The following is a 15,195-nucleotide window of genomic DNA, read 5'->3' as shown; positions in this document are numbered from 1 at the left end:
ACACAATCGAGGGGGGGATTTGTCGCAGTGTTGAGTCCTGGTGCATCAGAGTCAAATACAGGAAAGGAAATACAAACTTTACTCCCACTCTCACTGTTTCATGAAGAGTTATTGATCTCTAATCACAGGATCATTGTTTAGGGTCTCTAGATTTGTTCCACACATCATGAATACAAAGCTTTTCAATGATATTCAATAATTTGTCACACATGACAGAGAGCATCTGCATATGTTTATCACTTCCAGACAATGAACACAAAACATTTTCCCTTTGTTTCCTCAAAAAAGACTTAAACATTGATTTATTTTTAAAGTTAGTTTTTTTTTCTACCAATCAATAACCTGATTGTTTCCTGTCTACCTTCTACACTGGAAACCAGTTATTTTGTGGACTTAATTCTATTGTTGCAGGAAGTATTTTTTATCTGGATCTGTCAGCTTTATCTGCACATCAGCTTCTCCTTTTCCTAATGAGGATGTGTAAAAGAATCAGTTTGGATAAAAAATAAGAACAGCCTTCATATCAGTGATCTCCTCTTACACTGTCAGGATTCTGTTTCCATCATCACCCATTAGCCTTATACATTATCTGGCTACAAACTCAAAATACATAAACTTTGGCAAAAAAACACTCATTTAAGCAAAAGAATTTCTGCCTGTTGATTAAACATTAGAGAGGGGGTATTGAGTTTTTTTTTATTATGTTTTTTCTTAATTCTGTTCCTCTCGTGCCCCCATACTAGCTTTACATTATTTAGCGCCACCATTTTTTTAAATTTTTTTTACTCCCACTAGATTTTCAGGAAACCCAAATTACAGCCTTCCGTTTTTTTTTTTTTTTTGGTTACTGTCTCTTTAAGGCTTGAGCTACACAGACCCCGTTCCCTTTGATTGGCCAGTCCTCTTGAAGGCCCTTTTGGGGGCGGAGCTATTAGCTGATGTCACATGTCATGAACCAATCACGAGATCCCAATGTGATATCCTCATCTCACCTTCAGCAAGTCTCGTGGAGATCTGATGCTGTTTTTAGAACGGATCGTTTTGATCAGTTTACAAACAGATTCAAGGATTTCTACAACATGTGAACATGTAGAGGTTTGATAATCTGCTCACGTTTTGTCTGAACTACTAATATTTGTAACTTATATCCATGTTTAAAATATAGAAAAGCATGAGTGCCCTTCTTTAAACTGTCTTAGCTTAGCTCTCCTTATTCTTTAAAAACTGTGGGCGACACACATTTAAAAATAAATAAATAAATAAATTAAAAAACAAAAATAAATAAATGGTCACAAATTTTAAACTGATGCTATCATCACCACGGCTCATGGTTTCACTTTCTTTGTAGATACCTGTTACCTAAAGTTTCTCTTACCTGCTGCTATCACCAGGTTTGCAAACATTTTAACCACATTGTTTACTGATATGATGCTAACAGAAGCTAAGCACCTAATCCTATGGTGTGTGGTGGTAACTAGCTTAACGTGTAGAAGCTCTTTTCTGCAGATGGATTTGTCATGATGTGTGATCAGTTTGCCTTTGGCATTACACATGTTAGTAGAAGCTGATAACTGTCATCAAGTGGTTTTGACCATTAGAATCAAGTGGATGGTCTTCTTATTTATGTATTTATTTATTTATTTATTTTAGGCAAGCTCTTATTTATTTTATTTATCTATATATGTATTCATTCATTCATCTTATTTTTTTGTACTCATGTTGAACAAATTATTTGTTATGTTTCTGTAATGGTTAATCCACCAGGATGTGCAAGCTTGCTAATCAAAATTATATCTTTAATGCTAAAATATAATTATCTTTGTTACGAATTTTCAAATGAACTGTTTTACAAAAAGCAGTTAAAACACATTATTATTTTTTATTGCCAAATTACAGCTATTTACTTTTATTTCTGAACAGACAAAAAGTTGTATTTGTGGTTGATTCATTTCTCTCAGAAAATTAGAGTTCTCTTGCACAAATTTGGGAATAAAAAACACGAATTCAGTTTGTAGCTCATCCCCTTGTTTAAAATGATGAAGTGTAAGGAACTTATTGAGAAAGAAAATAATTCAAATTAAAGCGCATCACACTTTCTTAGGTCTCCTGATACCTCAAAGCATTTCTGCATTACATGTCACGTTCATACCCAATTAAAGGACAGTTAGCAGAAGCTGCTACGTAAACAAAATCCAAAAGTTTGTGATTCTTCAACCTTTAGACTGAAAAAAGATCAGCTTCACCACCGAGCCCCAGCCGTCCGCCAGCCGTCTTGTTTGACTTTAAGAGTAAAGAATCACAGGATATGTTGGGTCACGAAGGATACACCTGATGTATCCTTCACAGTCTGGGAAAAGTAGGACGCATTAAGAGGAAGCTTTGAAATGGGACAGCCTTTGAGGTGCTGCTGTGATGCAATCAGTCTTCAAATGTGCCCTTCGAAGGATGTGGACCCTGAACGGGGACACAGTTAGTGAGAGTCAGAGAAGTGACGTTACGTCAGGAGAAGACACAGGAGTTAAAATCAAACATAATGCTCGTCTAATTCCTTAGGATCTGTGATATTTTCCTTGTTAGAGGGGATTTAGAGGGCTGGGAAACATGTTTAAGACAAAAGAGAAGAAATCAGTCGTATTCACATGAGGTCAGACTGAATTGTTCAGTATTGCACCTGTTGGAGGTTAATGTGACAATCAGATCTGTGAAAGTTTGAAGCTAATTAACCGCAGTAATTATCTGGCTGCACAGAGTTTAATGGAAACAAATTGCCACCCTGAAGGTAGAAACTCTGAACAAAACACAAAGTTCTCATTAAAGTGTGCTCAGATAAAAAGCATGAAGTTTCAGTCTGCATACAGCTGTCAGATACATGTCAGGCCCTTAAGATGTGCTTAAAGTGATCGTCCTGCCCTTATCTCTTCAGTTAGTTATCATTTATCTGGCTGCAGCTCTTCCTTTATTTGAATCAATTTAATCCTGTTGGAAATAATCCAAAGAAATGGCCCAGGCCGTCAGAATATGTGACTAAAAATGTGATGTGATGACCGCAGGCTCTTTGTGACTTATCGTTAAATGAGGTCTAATGAGTTCCTGTAGCGTGCTGTGTCACCATGATGAAAATGTTGGATGCCTTTCACCCTCACCCCGCCTCACCGTGCCCTTTCTTTGCAGTTATTTATGGTGGACAACGCCGCGGATGACTGGAGGATAGCCATGACGTATGAGCGCATCTTCTTCATCTGCCTGGAGATCCTGGTGTGTGCGATCCACCCCATCCCAGGGAACTACACCTTCACCTGGACGGCACGCCTGGCCTACTCCTACGTACCATCCAAGACGGATGCGGACGTGGACATCATCCTGTCCATCCCCATGTTCCTGCGGCTGTACCTCATCGCTCGTGTCATGCTGCTGCACAGCAAGCTCTTCACAGACGCCTCGTCTCGCAGCATCGGGGCGCTCAACAAGATTAACTTCAACACACGCTTCGTGATGAAGACCCTCATGACCATCTGTCCCGGCACTGTGCTGCTGGTGTTCACCATCTCGCTGTGGATCATCGCCGCATGGACTGTCAGAGCCTGCGAGAGGTGCCTGGATCACTTTCTCACGCTATGCTGCTCTGCTCTGCTCGGCATGAAACATAGATTAGGTGTAAAAATAGATAATGTACACACGTCTAAGCTCACTCAGTGTCTGAGCATTAAGATAGAAAGATTTACAAGATTACAGCCCTGCAGTATCCTCTCTGATATTCAATCTGTGCTCCTAAAACTGAGGGGAAATGAGGTGAAGCTTCTGTGCACACGTATTTTCAATTCTGCTCAATCCTTCACAGGTACCACGACAACCAGGACATAACCAGCAACTTTCTAGGAGCCATGTGGTTGATCTCAATCACGTTTCTTACCATTGGATATGGGGATATGGTCCCAAACACGTACTGTGGAAAAGGAGTCTGCCTCCTGACTGGCATCATGGTGAGAGCAGCAGTCCATCTTTTTGTTTTGAGAGACAGTCAGAAAATATGCTTCCAACTAACCGGAAAATAGCTGAGAACTAAACAGAATAAGGCAGTCAATCAATCCGTCAACTTTTAAAGATGCTTGAGAGATTTCAGGGAGGCTAACACATTTAAAGTAAAGTTTTCCTGCTGCAAAAATGAATAAAAAAGGAATAAAATCTGCAAACTGAGGCAATATTTGACACAAAGTAACGACAGGTGAAGGTCAAATAAAATACGCCACAGCATAATTCATCATTTCAATGCACCTCTCCACAACTACAGCTGGATCGAATATTTTACATTTCAGGGAGGTTCATTTTTCATTCTAATAAATTTCTCTTTCTTGTTGCAGAAGTTAGGTGCATCTGATTTATGAGCAGCAGAAATCTGTGATGTACATCTGGTTTCGTCTTTTCTTCCACAGGGTGCTGGCTGCACGGCCTTGGTGGTGGCTGTGGTCGCAAAGAAACTGGAACTAACCAAAGCTGAAAAACACGTCCATAATTTTATGATGGACACCCAGCTAACAAAAAGAGTGAGTGAAATGACTAACTCATCTTGTTCAGGTTGGATTTTCCCAGGAGAACACAAATCCATTTACAGCCCTAGACTGAAAGTCTCTTTGATGAAACCACACAGGCCGGCAGAGTTTAGCAGTGAGAGGCAAGATCTGTCCTTTTTCTCTGCTGAGAATGATTTCTGTGATTAATTTTATAGTGATGGTGGACACTGGAGTCTAACTGTCAGACAGAAAAAGGACAGAAGAGCAGAAGAAAGATAAACAGGAGAGAGATAGAGCACGAGCTAAAAGCTAACACAGAGGCTAAGCTGTTTCTGCTAATGTTGACTCCAACCCACAGTCAGCAGTTATTCTGCAGTGGTCTGTTCAAACTTCAGAGTGTTTCAATAAAATGAAGAGTGAGGTTACGTTAGCTCTGCTTGGTGAGGTTGGAGCTGGTAGATGAGCTCTGGTTTGACATAATCAGGATTCACTAATGTTACAAGTTATTACTCGGGGTGACCATGTGGTGTGAACCAAAATAGTGGACCCCCTACCTGGCCTCTTAGAGATACTGCAAAAATACCCAAAGATAGTCAAAGAGGACAAAGAAGCTTTGTAAACCATACATTAGGGATGGGTGCCGAATGAGGTACTTTTATAGGTACTGACCAAGTTCCATCTGTAGTACATAGTACTGAGTCAAGTAAAATCAAATGGAACCATGTTCAGGCGTCTCAACGCATCCTTGAGACTGTGAAGGAGTGGAAGAGTAGGTGATTTTCCATGCTGTACACGAACACATCATTGCAAGGTAATATACTGAAGAATAAAAATGTTATATTTAAAAACTTTGAGATTTTATTATCAAACTAATGAATGTTCATTACTGCATAAACACACAAAAGTACCCAAAATTAGTACCATTGAGTACTGATACCAATAACCAGGTATCGTTTCAAATGTAAAGGTAACCATCCCTACAATAGATAGATTGAAAACTTGCTTTTTTCTGTATGGAGTTAACAGTTTCCATAACCTAAACATAAATAATGCCTCACAACATTCTTAAATTTAAAAAAAAGACAGCTCAAATACATATTTCTCTTTCAAAAAAAAAGCCTCATAATCTTCGTTCAAGTTTAACTTAGATTTTTAGGCATTTAAATTAATAAAGCTTTTGGTCAGAGCTTTTGTATCTGACACATCTATAGGTGCCAGCTTTGCAAATAGTGCAGAGTGCTTCTACCAAGTGCACTTACACTTCGTCATTTTCTGTCTGGGAACGCAGTGCAGGCATTAAGAGCATGTTTTCTGTTTTGCACCGAGAGAAGTAGTAGCCTGGGTTCTGCATGTCATGACGAAGTGGCAACCTCAGGTATGAAAATATGAGACAATGCAGAAGCACTGAAATCTGCAGTTCATTGAGTGTCCACTTGAGGCTGGCTCTGGAAATACCAGTAACCACACACACTAAGCAAAAAAAAAAAGCCATTACCACAGCAGAAATAAAGATATTTACAGCCTGGTACAAAACATGTCTCCTGTCTGGGTGGCTAATTTCTCTAACGACACACAATGTAGGGGAGGGTGAATTTTCTTCTAAGCTTGCAGTTTGGAAAGCATTTAGAACACATTTTTATCCAATCAGAGGCTCAGCTCAGCTCACATGACAGGCAGACATCCTATAGCTGTTAGAATGGAGACTCGAAGCCCGCCCCTTTACCAATATGGCCACGACAGCCAATCTGCTTCAAAACTGTTTCAGAAACAGATGGGTGACGTCAAGAAGACTTGGTCCATTAATTGTTCAGTCTATGGTCAGGATGCATGTGGCGTGCATGTTCAACAACTTGACAGGTAGGTTCATCAGAATAATGCCAGTGACCAAGTGCATCACTTATTTTAAATAATACTGGTCTGTAGAACAAGCTGAGCAAAACCTGGACATTTTAGGGGATTTTATTCAATTCCCAAGGATATAATTTAACGACCAAATAGGAGGACGTGTCAAAAGAGGACGTAAGGTCACCCGAACATTACAGACACGTCTCAGAGCACTGGGCTGTAATAATAAACAGAAGTCTGCTCAACTTCTGAACACAAAGTTTGATTGTTGTCACGTTTCAAACAACAAATTATTACATTGCTTCGTCGCTTTGCATCATGGGAAAAGCTAACAAAAAAAAGTAGTGTTTAAAAGAAGATCTGCTCTCCAAAACAAATACTTGTTTTAGCAGGAGTCACGTCTTTACAACAGTGGGTGATGGTGCTCATGGGAAACAGAGTCCTAATCCCGAAAAAACACCACAGATCCCAGCTCATCCTCACAGCTCCTTTAATCGTTTTTTTCTGTCTTTAAGTCTTTCTTGGTTTTTTTCCCCTTCAGGTGAAAAACACAGCTGCGAATGTTCTCAGGGAGACGTGGCTCATCTACAAGAACACCAAACTGGTGAGGAAGATGGACCACGCCAGAGTCAGGAAGCACCAGAGGAAGTTTCTCCAAGCCATTCACCAGTAGGTTCCCTGCTGCAAACCCTGACTTACACTTTTATTTCACCGTGTGTTGATTTACGGATGCAACCTGGAATCTGAATTGTTTGACACCTGTAGCAAAATACGTAACATTGAAGGCACTCAAGCCTCATGAGCATGTTTCCTCTGAATTTACCTTTAAATCTGCAGATGTGTGAGGGAGTTTGGGACACATTTAGGCAAATAATGGCGCTCATTTGTATTAATTATAGAGTAATTTGTGTCATGATGGAATCCGCTTTCTGGATGGTGGAAAACTTCATTATTACAGCTCCTGTTCTTCAGATGTGTTCCTGCAGAGCAAACAATCGGCTGTCATGCAAGGGGACTAAATTTAGCGTGGTAGCATCGCTCATGCAGAAGTTTCTTGTTCTTAAACACACTCAGGAAGAACTCTCCCGTAGCAAATTGCATGTGTAGAATGTTAAATGCTTGTTTATTTCCCTGATTGGAAGTCAAACAAGTCCCATAAGACGTTGGTTTATTGTGGAAACATTCAGTGTTTTAGCAGACGCAGCCTTCCAGGAACATTTCAGGAAATATTCTCAAGTTGCAGAATTCACAGCGGTGTGGTATTGATCGCTTTCGCTCCCGCTCACCTTTATTTGTCGGTTTGACTCTTGTGTGTGTGTCTCCTGTGTGAGTCAGCTCGCGCGCTGACCTCATGGCTGACACGTCTGGGTGTACTTTTCTAGCTGGTGGGACACTCACCTGTCAGCCAGTCTTTTAGTGGGTCCCCGAGGACTCCCCGGAGTGCTATCTACCTCTGAAACGGTATTGATCTCAGCCTCACCTCCCTCTTGTTTTTCTGCAACCTACAGTGCTCGCAGGCACATCCAGTCTGGGATTTTTTTTTGTTTTGTTTTTTTGAAACAGGCAGTGGTTTGTAAAATAAGCTGCTACATGTGGGATAATTGTGTTAAAGTGCAGCTTTGTGCTCCAGTAACATGCCCCCCCCTCCTCCTCTGTGTGTGTTTGTGCTTGCTGTGGTTTTTCTGTGCTCAACTTTGATTTCCTCATGAATCTTTTAAACATACATCTACGTTTTTAACTGCTTTACAATGTTTGATTATGAGGAAAAAAGGGGGAACAAAAAGCGTCTGCTGCCGCAACCTGCATCCAGATTTGTGCTGTTTAATAGCCTTTCGTCATGGTTGCTTTGTCGAGTCATTACGTCCCCCTGCTGTCGCATTCAGGCGATTTGCAGCAGCGATGACAGAGTCTCATGTCTCCTGTTCTTTGGGAAGGCCTAATAATGGAAATCCCCTCTGAGTTAAATCTATAAAGAAGCAGATCTGTGAGGGGAGAAGTCGCGCCCTGCTCTGTGTGCGAGGACGACTGCTCAGTATGGTGTCAACATGTCCCTGTCACACCTTTATCTCACAAAGTTTCTGTTCGTCAGCCTTATCTGGAGGGATTTTTTGTATCTTCGCCTCTGGCTGGTGTGCTGGCAAAGTGGGAATGTGATGCACGAACTCTGGATTGAGATGAACGCAGGACAGGAAGCGAGGAAATCGCTCAAGTGAAAGGTTGGAAGAGGCCTACAGCCATCCTTGACCTGTCATGAAGCAATAGTAAACACCGCATTAGATAGCATCGCGCCTGTTTCCTCGGGGTCAGAGCTGCAAGAAAAACTCCCTCAGAGGTCTGAATCAGTCACTGTAAAGGATGGGAGGTGCAAACTGTTGTTAAATGGAGCCATAGGTGCTGCGAGGCGCCGCCTGTGTCACCGAATGTTTACTGAAGTTAGCAGGAAGGGTTGTTTTGATTTACTCAACTCGTGATAAACAGGACCAGAGAGCAAAAAAAAGGGATTAAAGTGCAGGCAGAGCTGCAGCTACCAACACAGGGAGATAACACTCTGCAGGTCGCAGGAGGAGAAGAAAGTCAAGAATAAATAGCTGCTGCTGTTCAGAGGGAAGCCGTCAGAGCAGAGACAAGCGCAAACAGACTGTGCCATCTGAATATGTTTATCTGATGTTGCAATAATTCATTTGTCTACTTCATGTTTTCCTTTTTTTCCTGTTTGTGTCGACACAATGCAATAGAGCTCGAAAGTAAGTCTTCGCCTCACACGTAGATCTACAGACCTGTTGTGTGCATGCTAACGAGAGCTTGTCCTTCAACCCAATAATGTGACCTTAAAAAAAAAAAAATTACACTCCCTCATTTGATAAGTGAAATTCATGCCACAAAATGACACAAAGACACACACACGGTTTTCACGAAGACGTGTCCAGCTGAGTAGCATGACGGTGTGATAAACTGCACATCAGTCTCACATTTATCCTCCAGCACGAGCTCCAACATCCTGATATCGACACATGCCGCACACACCCACTGTTGTCTGTAAAGTGAATTTCAATTATCGGTGATGGAGGGTGTTTTTCTTCCCATTTCTGCATGGATGTGATGAGAATTTGATCTTTAATCAGAAAGCCACTGATTAAACTCCAACCAACTGTGCTTTCACCTACCGAAGGATGACGACTAGAGCCTCTTTCTCTCCAGGACACAGACCTGCACTAGCTCAAGTATTTAATCTTTAATATCCCTCAAGTCATGTTCTACAACTCAGCAGTCATGCTCACTCAGATCAGGGCTCAGGGTCATCTTTCGGCGTGTGGAACCATTGTTACGCCTGTTGCTACATTTTGCAGCCACATTTCCTCGATTTTCCCTGTTGGATGACACAGTAGCCGAGACGCTGAGCCGGTGTTATCGTGGCTGATTAGCAGCATAATAACATCGATGTACAGCTGTCATGCATCAGCGCACTAAGGAGAATTAGCAGGGTTAGCATTTAGCGCAGTCTGAACGCCCCTGAGGTCAGGAGGATGGTGCATCTTACCACAACGCAGTGTTACGTTACAGTGTGCAGCAGCTGTTAAGTCAGGTGTCTCCAGCTCCTCCGGGAATGCTGTCCCTCTCCATCCGCAAGGTTGAAACATGACAAGATGTGAGTGCTTGTTAGCTCGGAGATCAGGGGATTGAGACAGGAAAGCAACCTGAGAGGAAGGTCAGAGTAAACACCCCTGAGCAATTCAGTTTGAGCCCGTGAGGCTTCAACTGTGACCGACAGCGCGAGGCAGCCAGCGGGGACCGAGAGGAGAAAAACTGGTCACAGAATGTCTATTAAACTGCAAGAGCATCTGCATTTTCTCTTCAATATGAGGGAAAAAAGAAGTCAAGAGGGTGAAAAATACAGCGCAGCACTAACTGAGATTGCCCTTACTGATTTAGTGTGGGATTGAAAAGCTTAGCATAGCCGTTTTTTCCTCCCCTGATGGATAGCGAGCAGATTTAGAGTGCCCATTCAAAACGGGGAGAGCTGCCCGTGGGGAGTGATTGACGGAGGGATTCAGACTTGTGGACTAATAAAGGCAGGGCAAGCACAGGCCTCTCCATCCTGACCTCGAGCTGCCCTGTTCTCCGACCTCCGTGTGACAGCTATTGGTCATCCAACTGTGAAACGCCAAAACAATGACAGGTCTTACATCCACTAGAAACTCATGTAACACTGAAAATCTGTTATCTTCCATCATTTTTTAGACAGACTATCCTCTACTTCTCTCTTGTATAATATAAAAGTGCTGTTTTGAAGCAGCGTTCAGCGTTTTGTTTTTTTTGTACTCTGTATGAAGCGTTAGGGTCCTGTCAGGACATCCTGGTTTCCTTTAGAGACTCCTGTGGCACCCTCTGTTGGTCTAACCTGTCATCTCCGCTCCACATCTGCCTGTCCTCAGGACACAGACAAAGGATCCTGCACTGCATGAGAATGGGTGCATCTCAGCTAAGCTAAGCTAAGCTAAGCTAATTAGCAGACTCCCAGAGGCTCCCTTTGAACCCCCTCTCGCTCCTCATTAGCTCTCCTTCGATTCTCACTCAACCTAATGATCACCTCACGCTCAAACTGCGTCCATGTCTCACAGAGGGATCATATTTTTTAGAACCAGGACCTGAAATGTGCAGCCTGACACCATCGTGATGCTCTGTGTTCTGCACCCAGTGTAATTAACAAAGCATGCGTGGGTGATCTGAATGATAAAAAAAAGAAACCCTCTTTAATATCTTCAAACCACGTGAGGTCGACACTCTTCGATACTGCACAGTTGCTGTTTTTGAGCCCCCCTGAGAGGAGGAGTGAAAACAGGCGTTAGAAGTCTAATTAAACAGGAGATGTGAATTATTTAAGCATGTCTTATGGAGAAGGTGAGATATTTTTTGCTGCCTCTACGAGCATCAGTTGATGAAAAAAAGGGCCGTTTAGGGACTAATCTTTCCTACAACTCTACCATCTCTGAAAAATAAGCCTTTTTTTCCACTCCTTTGTTTTGCATTTGCATTGTCTCAAAAGGAGAACAGTCGACGTACAGAAGCTGCAAGGTTTAAACCTCTGTGTTTACATAGATTAATGTTTGATATCTGTGGCTTTTGACTGGATAAATTATTCATAAAGAGAGAAAAGGTTGAGTTTAACCAGAGAGAGAAATTTAAAGGTACAACAGTGACCTTTTTCGGCATCTTGTAATCTTTCTCCTGCCGTCATTTGAGGTAGAAACAGGCCTTGATAAACGATGTTTACGCTGCGTAGATGCTCTTACACCTGATGACTCCTCTTTCCTTCAGCCTGGTTGTATGAGCAGGTTGAATATCCTGCACATAGACCGGGCCTCCCCCTCCTCCTCCTCCTCCTCTGTTGGTCTCCTTTCCACTTGCATGCGGCTCAAATCAAACAGACTGCCCCCTCCCCTGCATTTTCTACACACATCCTGTGCATGTCCTATAGGAGTGTCCTCCATGTGTATGCCTCTGTGTGTGCACAAATATCAATGGTGCTCAAGTTCTTTTAGCATTAATTCATTGGGTTCTGAATGGTCTTGTGTTCAGATTGAGAAGTGTTAAAATGGAGCAACGCAAGCTGAATGACCAAGCAAACTCACTAGTGGACCTTGCTAAGGTAAGCTAGACTAACAGTCTCCTGCTGCATTGTACATAAGGACAGAGCCTGATGCCTCCTTTTTTCCTCTGTGTGATTGAAGCTAACGCTTTAGCTGTGTTTTCTGATCAAAGTCTACAGGTGTCAAATAAACAGACAGGCTTTTTACAAGGTGGTGAAAACTTCACATGTATGATGCTTGTGGTTGTCTGGGCTCACCTGAGATCCTGGAACAATGACTTCATCTTATTTCACAGTTTAATTTACTCACCAAAGGACGTGTCTGTGAGGAATTTACTGAATGAAAGCTACCCCCTTAGAGCCTGCGCCGTTTTTCTCCTGATGTATTTTCTGATGTTGGTCTCCAGATGCACTTAACAGAAGTTGACAAACCTTAGGGAAAGACCAGGCAGCTCGCCAGCCTGACACAGCAGAAACAGTAACCTGGAAAGGGAGACACACTGATGATTCAGCCAGAAGTAAAAAGGCAGAGAAAAGAGGAGGAGAGGAGGGCTTTGACATTCAGAAGTACCCCACAGTCGAGCTGGACTCAGGCCAGCGTGTCATGAAAGCTATCAGTTAATATTGCCCAATCGCTTTGTGCTGTAAAACAGCAGCGAGAGCTGGGATGTGACATTGGCAAAGGTGGCCTGTCGCCAGTGCAGCTCAGATTGATCATTAAACGCTGTTATGAAAGCTTGTTGCCATAAGAGGGCAGTGTGGCTTCAGACTACTCCGGTTTAACAGAGACAGAGCTGGATGTAGCACTGGCAGCTGCACCGCCACTGCAGTGCAATGTGAAATCCTCTGATTGCAGCGTATTCCCTGAACTCATTGTCTCCTCTACAGTCTGTTAAGTTTAAATACTATCATTATTATCATTATCATCAGTGTGACATGAGTGATGCACTTTATAAGCTGTGTCTCTCTGCAGGCTGAATTACTCAAACCAGCGTCAGACTGATCCTGCTGTCCAGAAATGTTTGTTAATCACAGATGATCTACATGTATCCTCTGGTTATGATGTCTATCTTCTCATTATTTAACAGACCTTTAATATAAAGCCATCAGTAGGTCACATTTTTTAGGATCTACAGATGGGGACAAGGCTTACTTTCGTCTAAATGTAACCCTTGGCCTAAAAGAAATTATTTGTTGGGTGAAAGATGTTTTCATACTCCTATGACTTTTGTCATCTATACATTAAGAGAAATAGATGAAAAATTAGCATTAGTACCTCTGTTAAAACACAAACATTTGAGTGTTGCAAAGAAACACAACTGCAGAAGCCTATTGCTGCCATGCTTAAAAAAAAATAGAATCTGTATTGTGCTAGAACAGGGGAAAAAAGGAAGTTGGAATAAGATATATTCTTTTTATAAAAAAAAACAAACATAATTGTCATGTTTTAAGGTGAAATGTTTTATAACAGTGTAATAACAATGTAATAACAATGTAATAACTATTAATCTCGTTATAACATAATAAATTGTAGCATATTATTATGGTGTAACAAAGTCATGTCCAAAGTCAAGCTAGGTGGCCTCAATAGGCCAGAAAAGACAAAATTTGGTGCATAAAATATTTCAGAATGCAGGATAAAAACTATTCAAGGGCTAAAAAAATGTTGTTTGCTGGTCAAAAAAGTCAGAATAGGAAAAACAATCCTGATAAAATCCAGATCCTGATCCTGCCATCAAAAAATAAATAAATGAATAAATTATATCCTCACACCTATATCGCCCCCTAATGGAGAATCAGAGAAACAGAGTTTGCTGATGTTTTGCAACATGTAACACTGCAGAAACTGGCCATTGATCATCTGGTATCAAGAGACACCTGAGGGACAGGTGAGGTTTGATTTCATTAGTCTATGATAATGACACAAGGATGTTTGAGCAAACTAAGTGACTGATTTTTACAGAAACCACAAAAAGAAGAGGGCATTTATATGATACTCTCAGGGTAAGCAGTATGATATAAATAGTATATTGCCATAAAAAGTAAAATATCCTGTTATTATGTCATAATTTTGTGTATAAACAGGAAACTGCTCATGTTATGAAAGGATACTGATGTTTTTTTCTCCTTTGCGTGGCAGCGATACACCTCCGTACACAACAACCCTGCATTCTTGCTTCTCTTTTATTTGCATGTACTGCTATAAATGAGCTTCTCTGTAGCATTTATCATCCATATCAGACCCTGAAGCATGGTGATAATTCACTGTGTGCTGTTACAGACTTTAACAGCCCTCACACAGTGCCTCTTATCCAATCAAAGCCACGCTCAGACCCACAGGTGATAAAGTGTTACACAGACTGTTTAAATGTTGGATTCCATTTGTTTTTTTTCACATACTTCAACTCCTTGCTGTCAGGTTAAGCTTTGTCAGAGCATCTTTAGTTCTTCCTGAGTCACATAAACAACCTTTCCCATTATTGCCGCCTGGAATCAGAAGAGGAAGAGGTAGGTGATGGATGGCGTCGCCCGTAGGCTGCCAGGGATTATTAGTCCTCCGCTGAATAAACCTCACAATCCGCCCTCCAGCAGCATCACTCCCACTTCTCATCCCAAATGTGACACAGATTTCTTCTTCTGTTACTTTTTGAAGATTGATTCCCAGGACTGGAGGAACAAACAGCTTTTAGATGTTATTTTGGAACAACTTTGAAGTGATGGAGGAAGCATCAAAAGAGCAGAGAGCATTGTAGTGTTGACGGGCACCTTTCATGTCTCGCTCCTCAAGGTCACGGTGTAATGTGCTCCGCTGGAAACGTGAAGTATCGTAAAAACCGCTGGTAAAATAAAATTTACCCTTCTCTGTCAGAAAAACTGCTGCCTCTCAAGGTTGTTGAAATAACTTAACCTGGTGTCCTTCTTGAGCTCTTCTTTTATGTTAAATTAAATGTTCTGCAGTCAACAAATGCTCTCCTGTAAGGACAAAGAAATCTGATAAAGATTTCAACAAACTCAACACTTGCACGGTTTGTTTGCCAGTAAGTGCACTGACACCTGTATTTAGCAAGTCTTATCACATCAATGTTTCAGTATTTTCTGTTGGTTTAAAAGCCCATGATGCTCTATTTTTTACTTCAAATATCCTTCTTTGATTCATTTTTCATGATTTTACAAGCAGATCTTTCTGTTTCAGGCTGCTTCACTGTTCTGTGTTGACAATAAATGTTTGGCACCAGCTCTCCTCTTGTAGGGGTT

At 41.6% G+C, this 15,195-nt stretch overlaps 1 protein-coding gene across 4 annotated transcripts in view; it reads left to right on the top strand.

The window, feature by feature from the left end:
- The window catches only part of kcnn2 (potassium calcium-activated channel subfamily N member 2), a 36,005-nt gene that overhangs the window by 18,591 nt on the left and 2,219 nt on the right, over positions 1–15,195 (top strand). For 2 of the 4 annotated variants that reach the window (XM_074690728.1, XM_074690727.1), the window contains exons 3-6: positions 3,172–3,590; positions 3,839–3,980; positions 4,431–4,541; positions 6,895–7,022. In XM_074690728.1, coding sequence (XP_074546829.1) covers positions 3,172–3,590; positions 3,839–3,980; positions 4,431–4,541; positions 6,895–7,022 — 800 coding nt within the window. Of the gene's footprint in view, positions 1–3,171; positions 3,591–3,838; positions 3,981–4,430; positions 4,542–6,894; positions 7,023–9,088; positions 12,001–15,195 lie in introns of those variants that run through there. The other 2 variants (XM_074690731.1, XM_074690729.1) reach the window with 2 other exon arrangements.

The sequence above is a fragment of the Halichoeres trimaculatus genome, unplaced genomic scaffold, assembly GCF_033239565.1.
Source record: "Halichoeres trimaculatus isolate MK-OKI-2021-1 unplaced genomic scaffold, fHalTri1.1 fHalTri1_scaffold_16, whole genome shotgun sequence".
NCBI lineage: Eukaryota > Metazoa > Chordata > Actinopteri > Labriformes > Labridae > Halichoeres > Halichoeres trimaculatus.
Note: the sequence above shows the minus strand (reverse complement) of the source record. Positions and strands in the feature narration are given on the sequence as shown.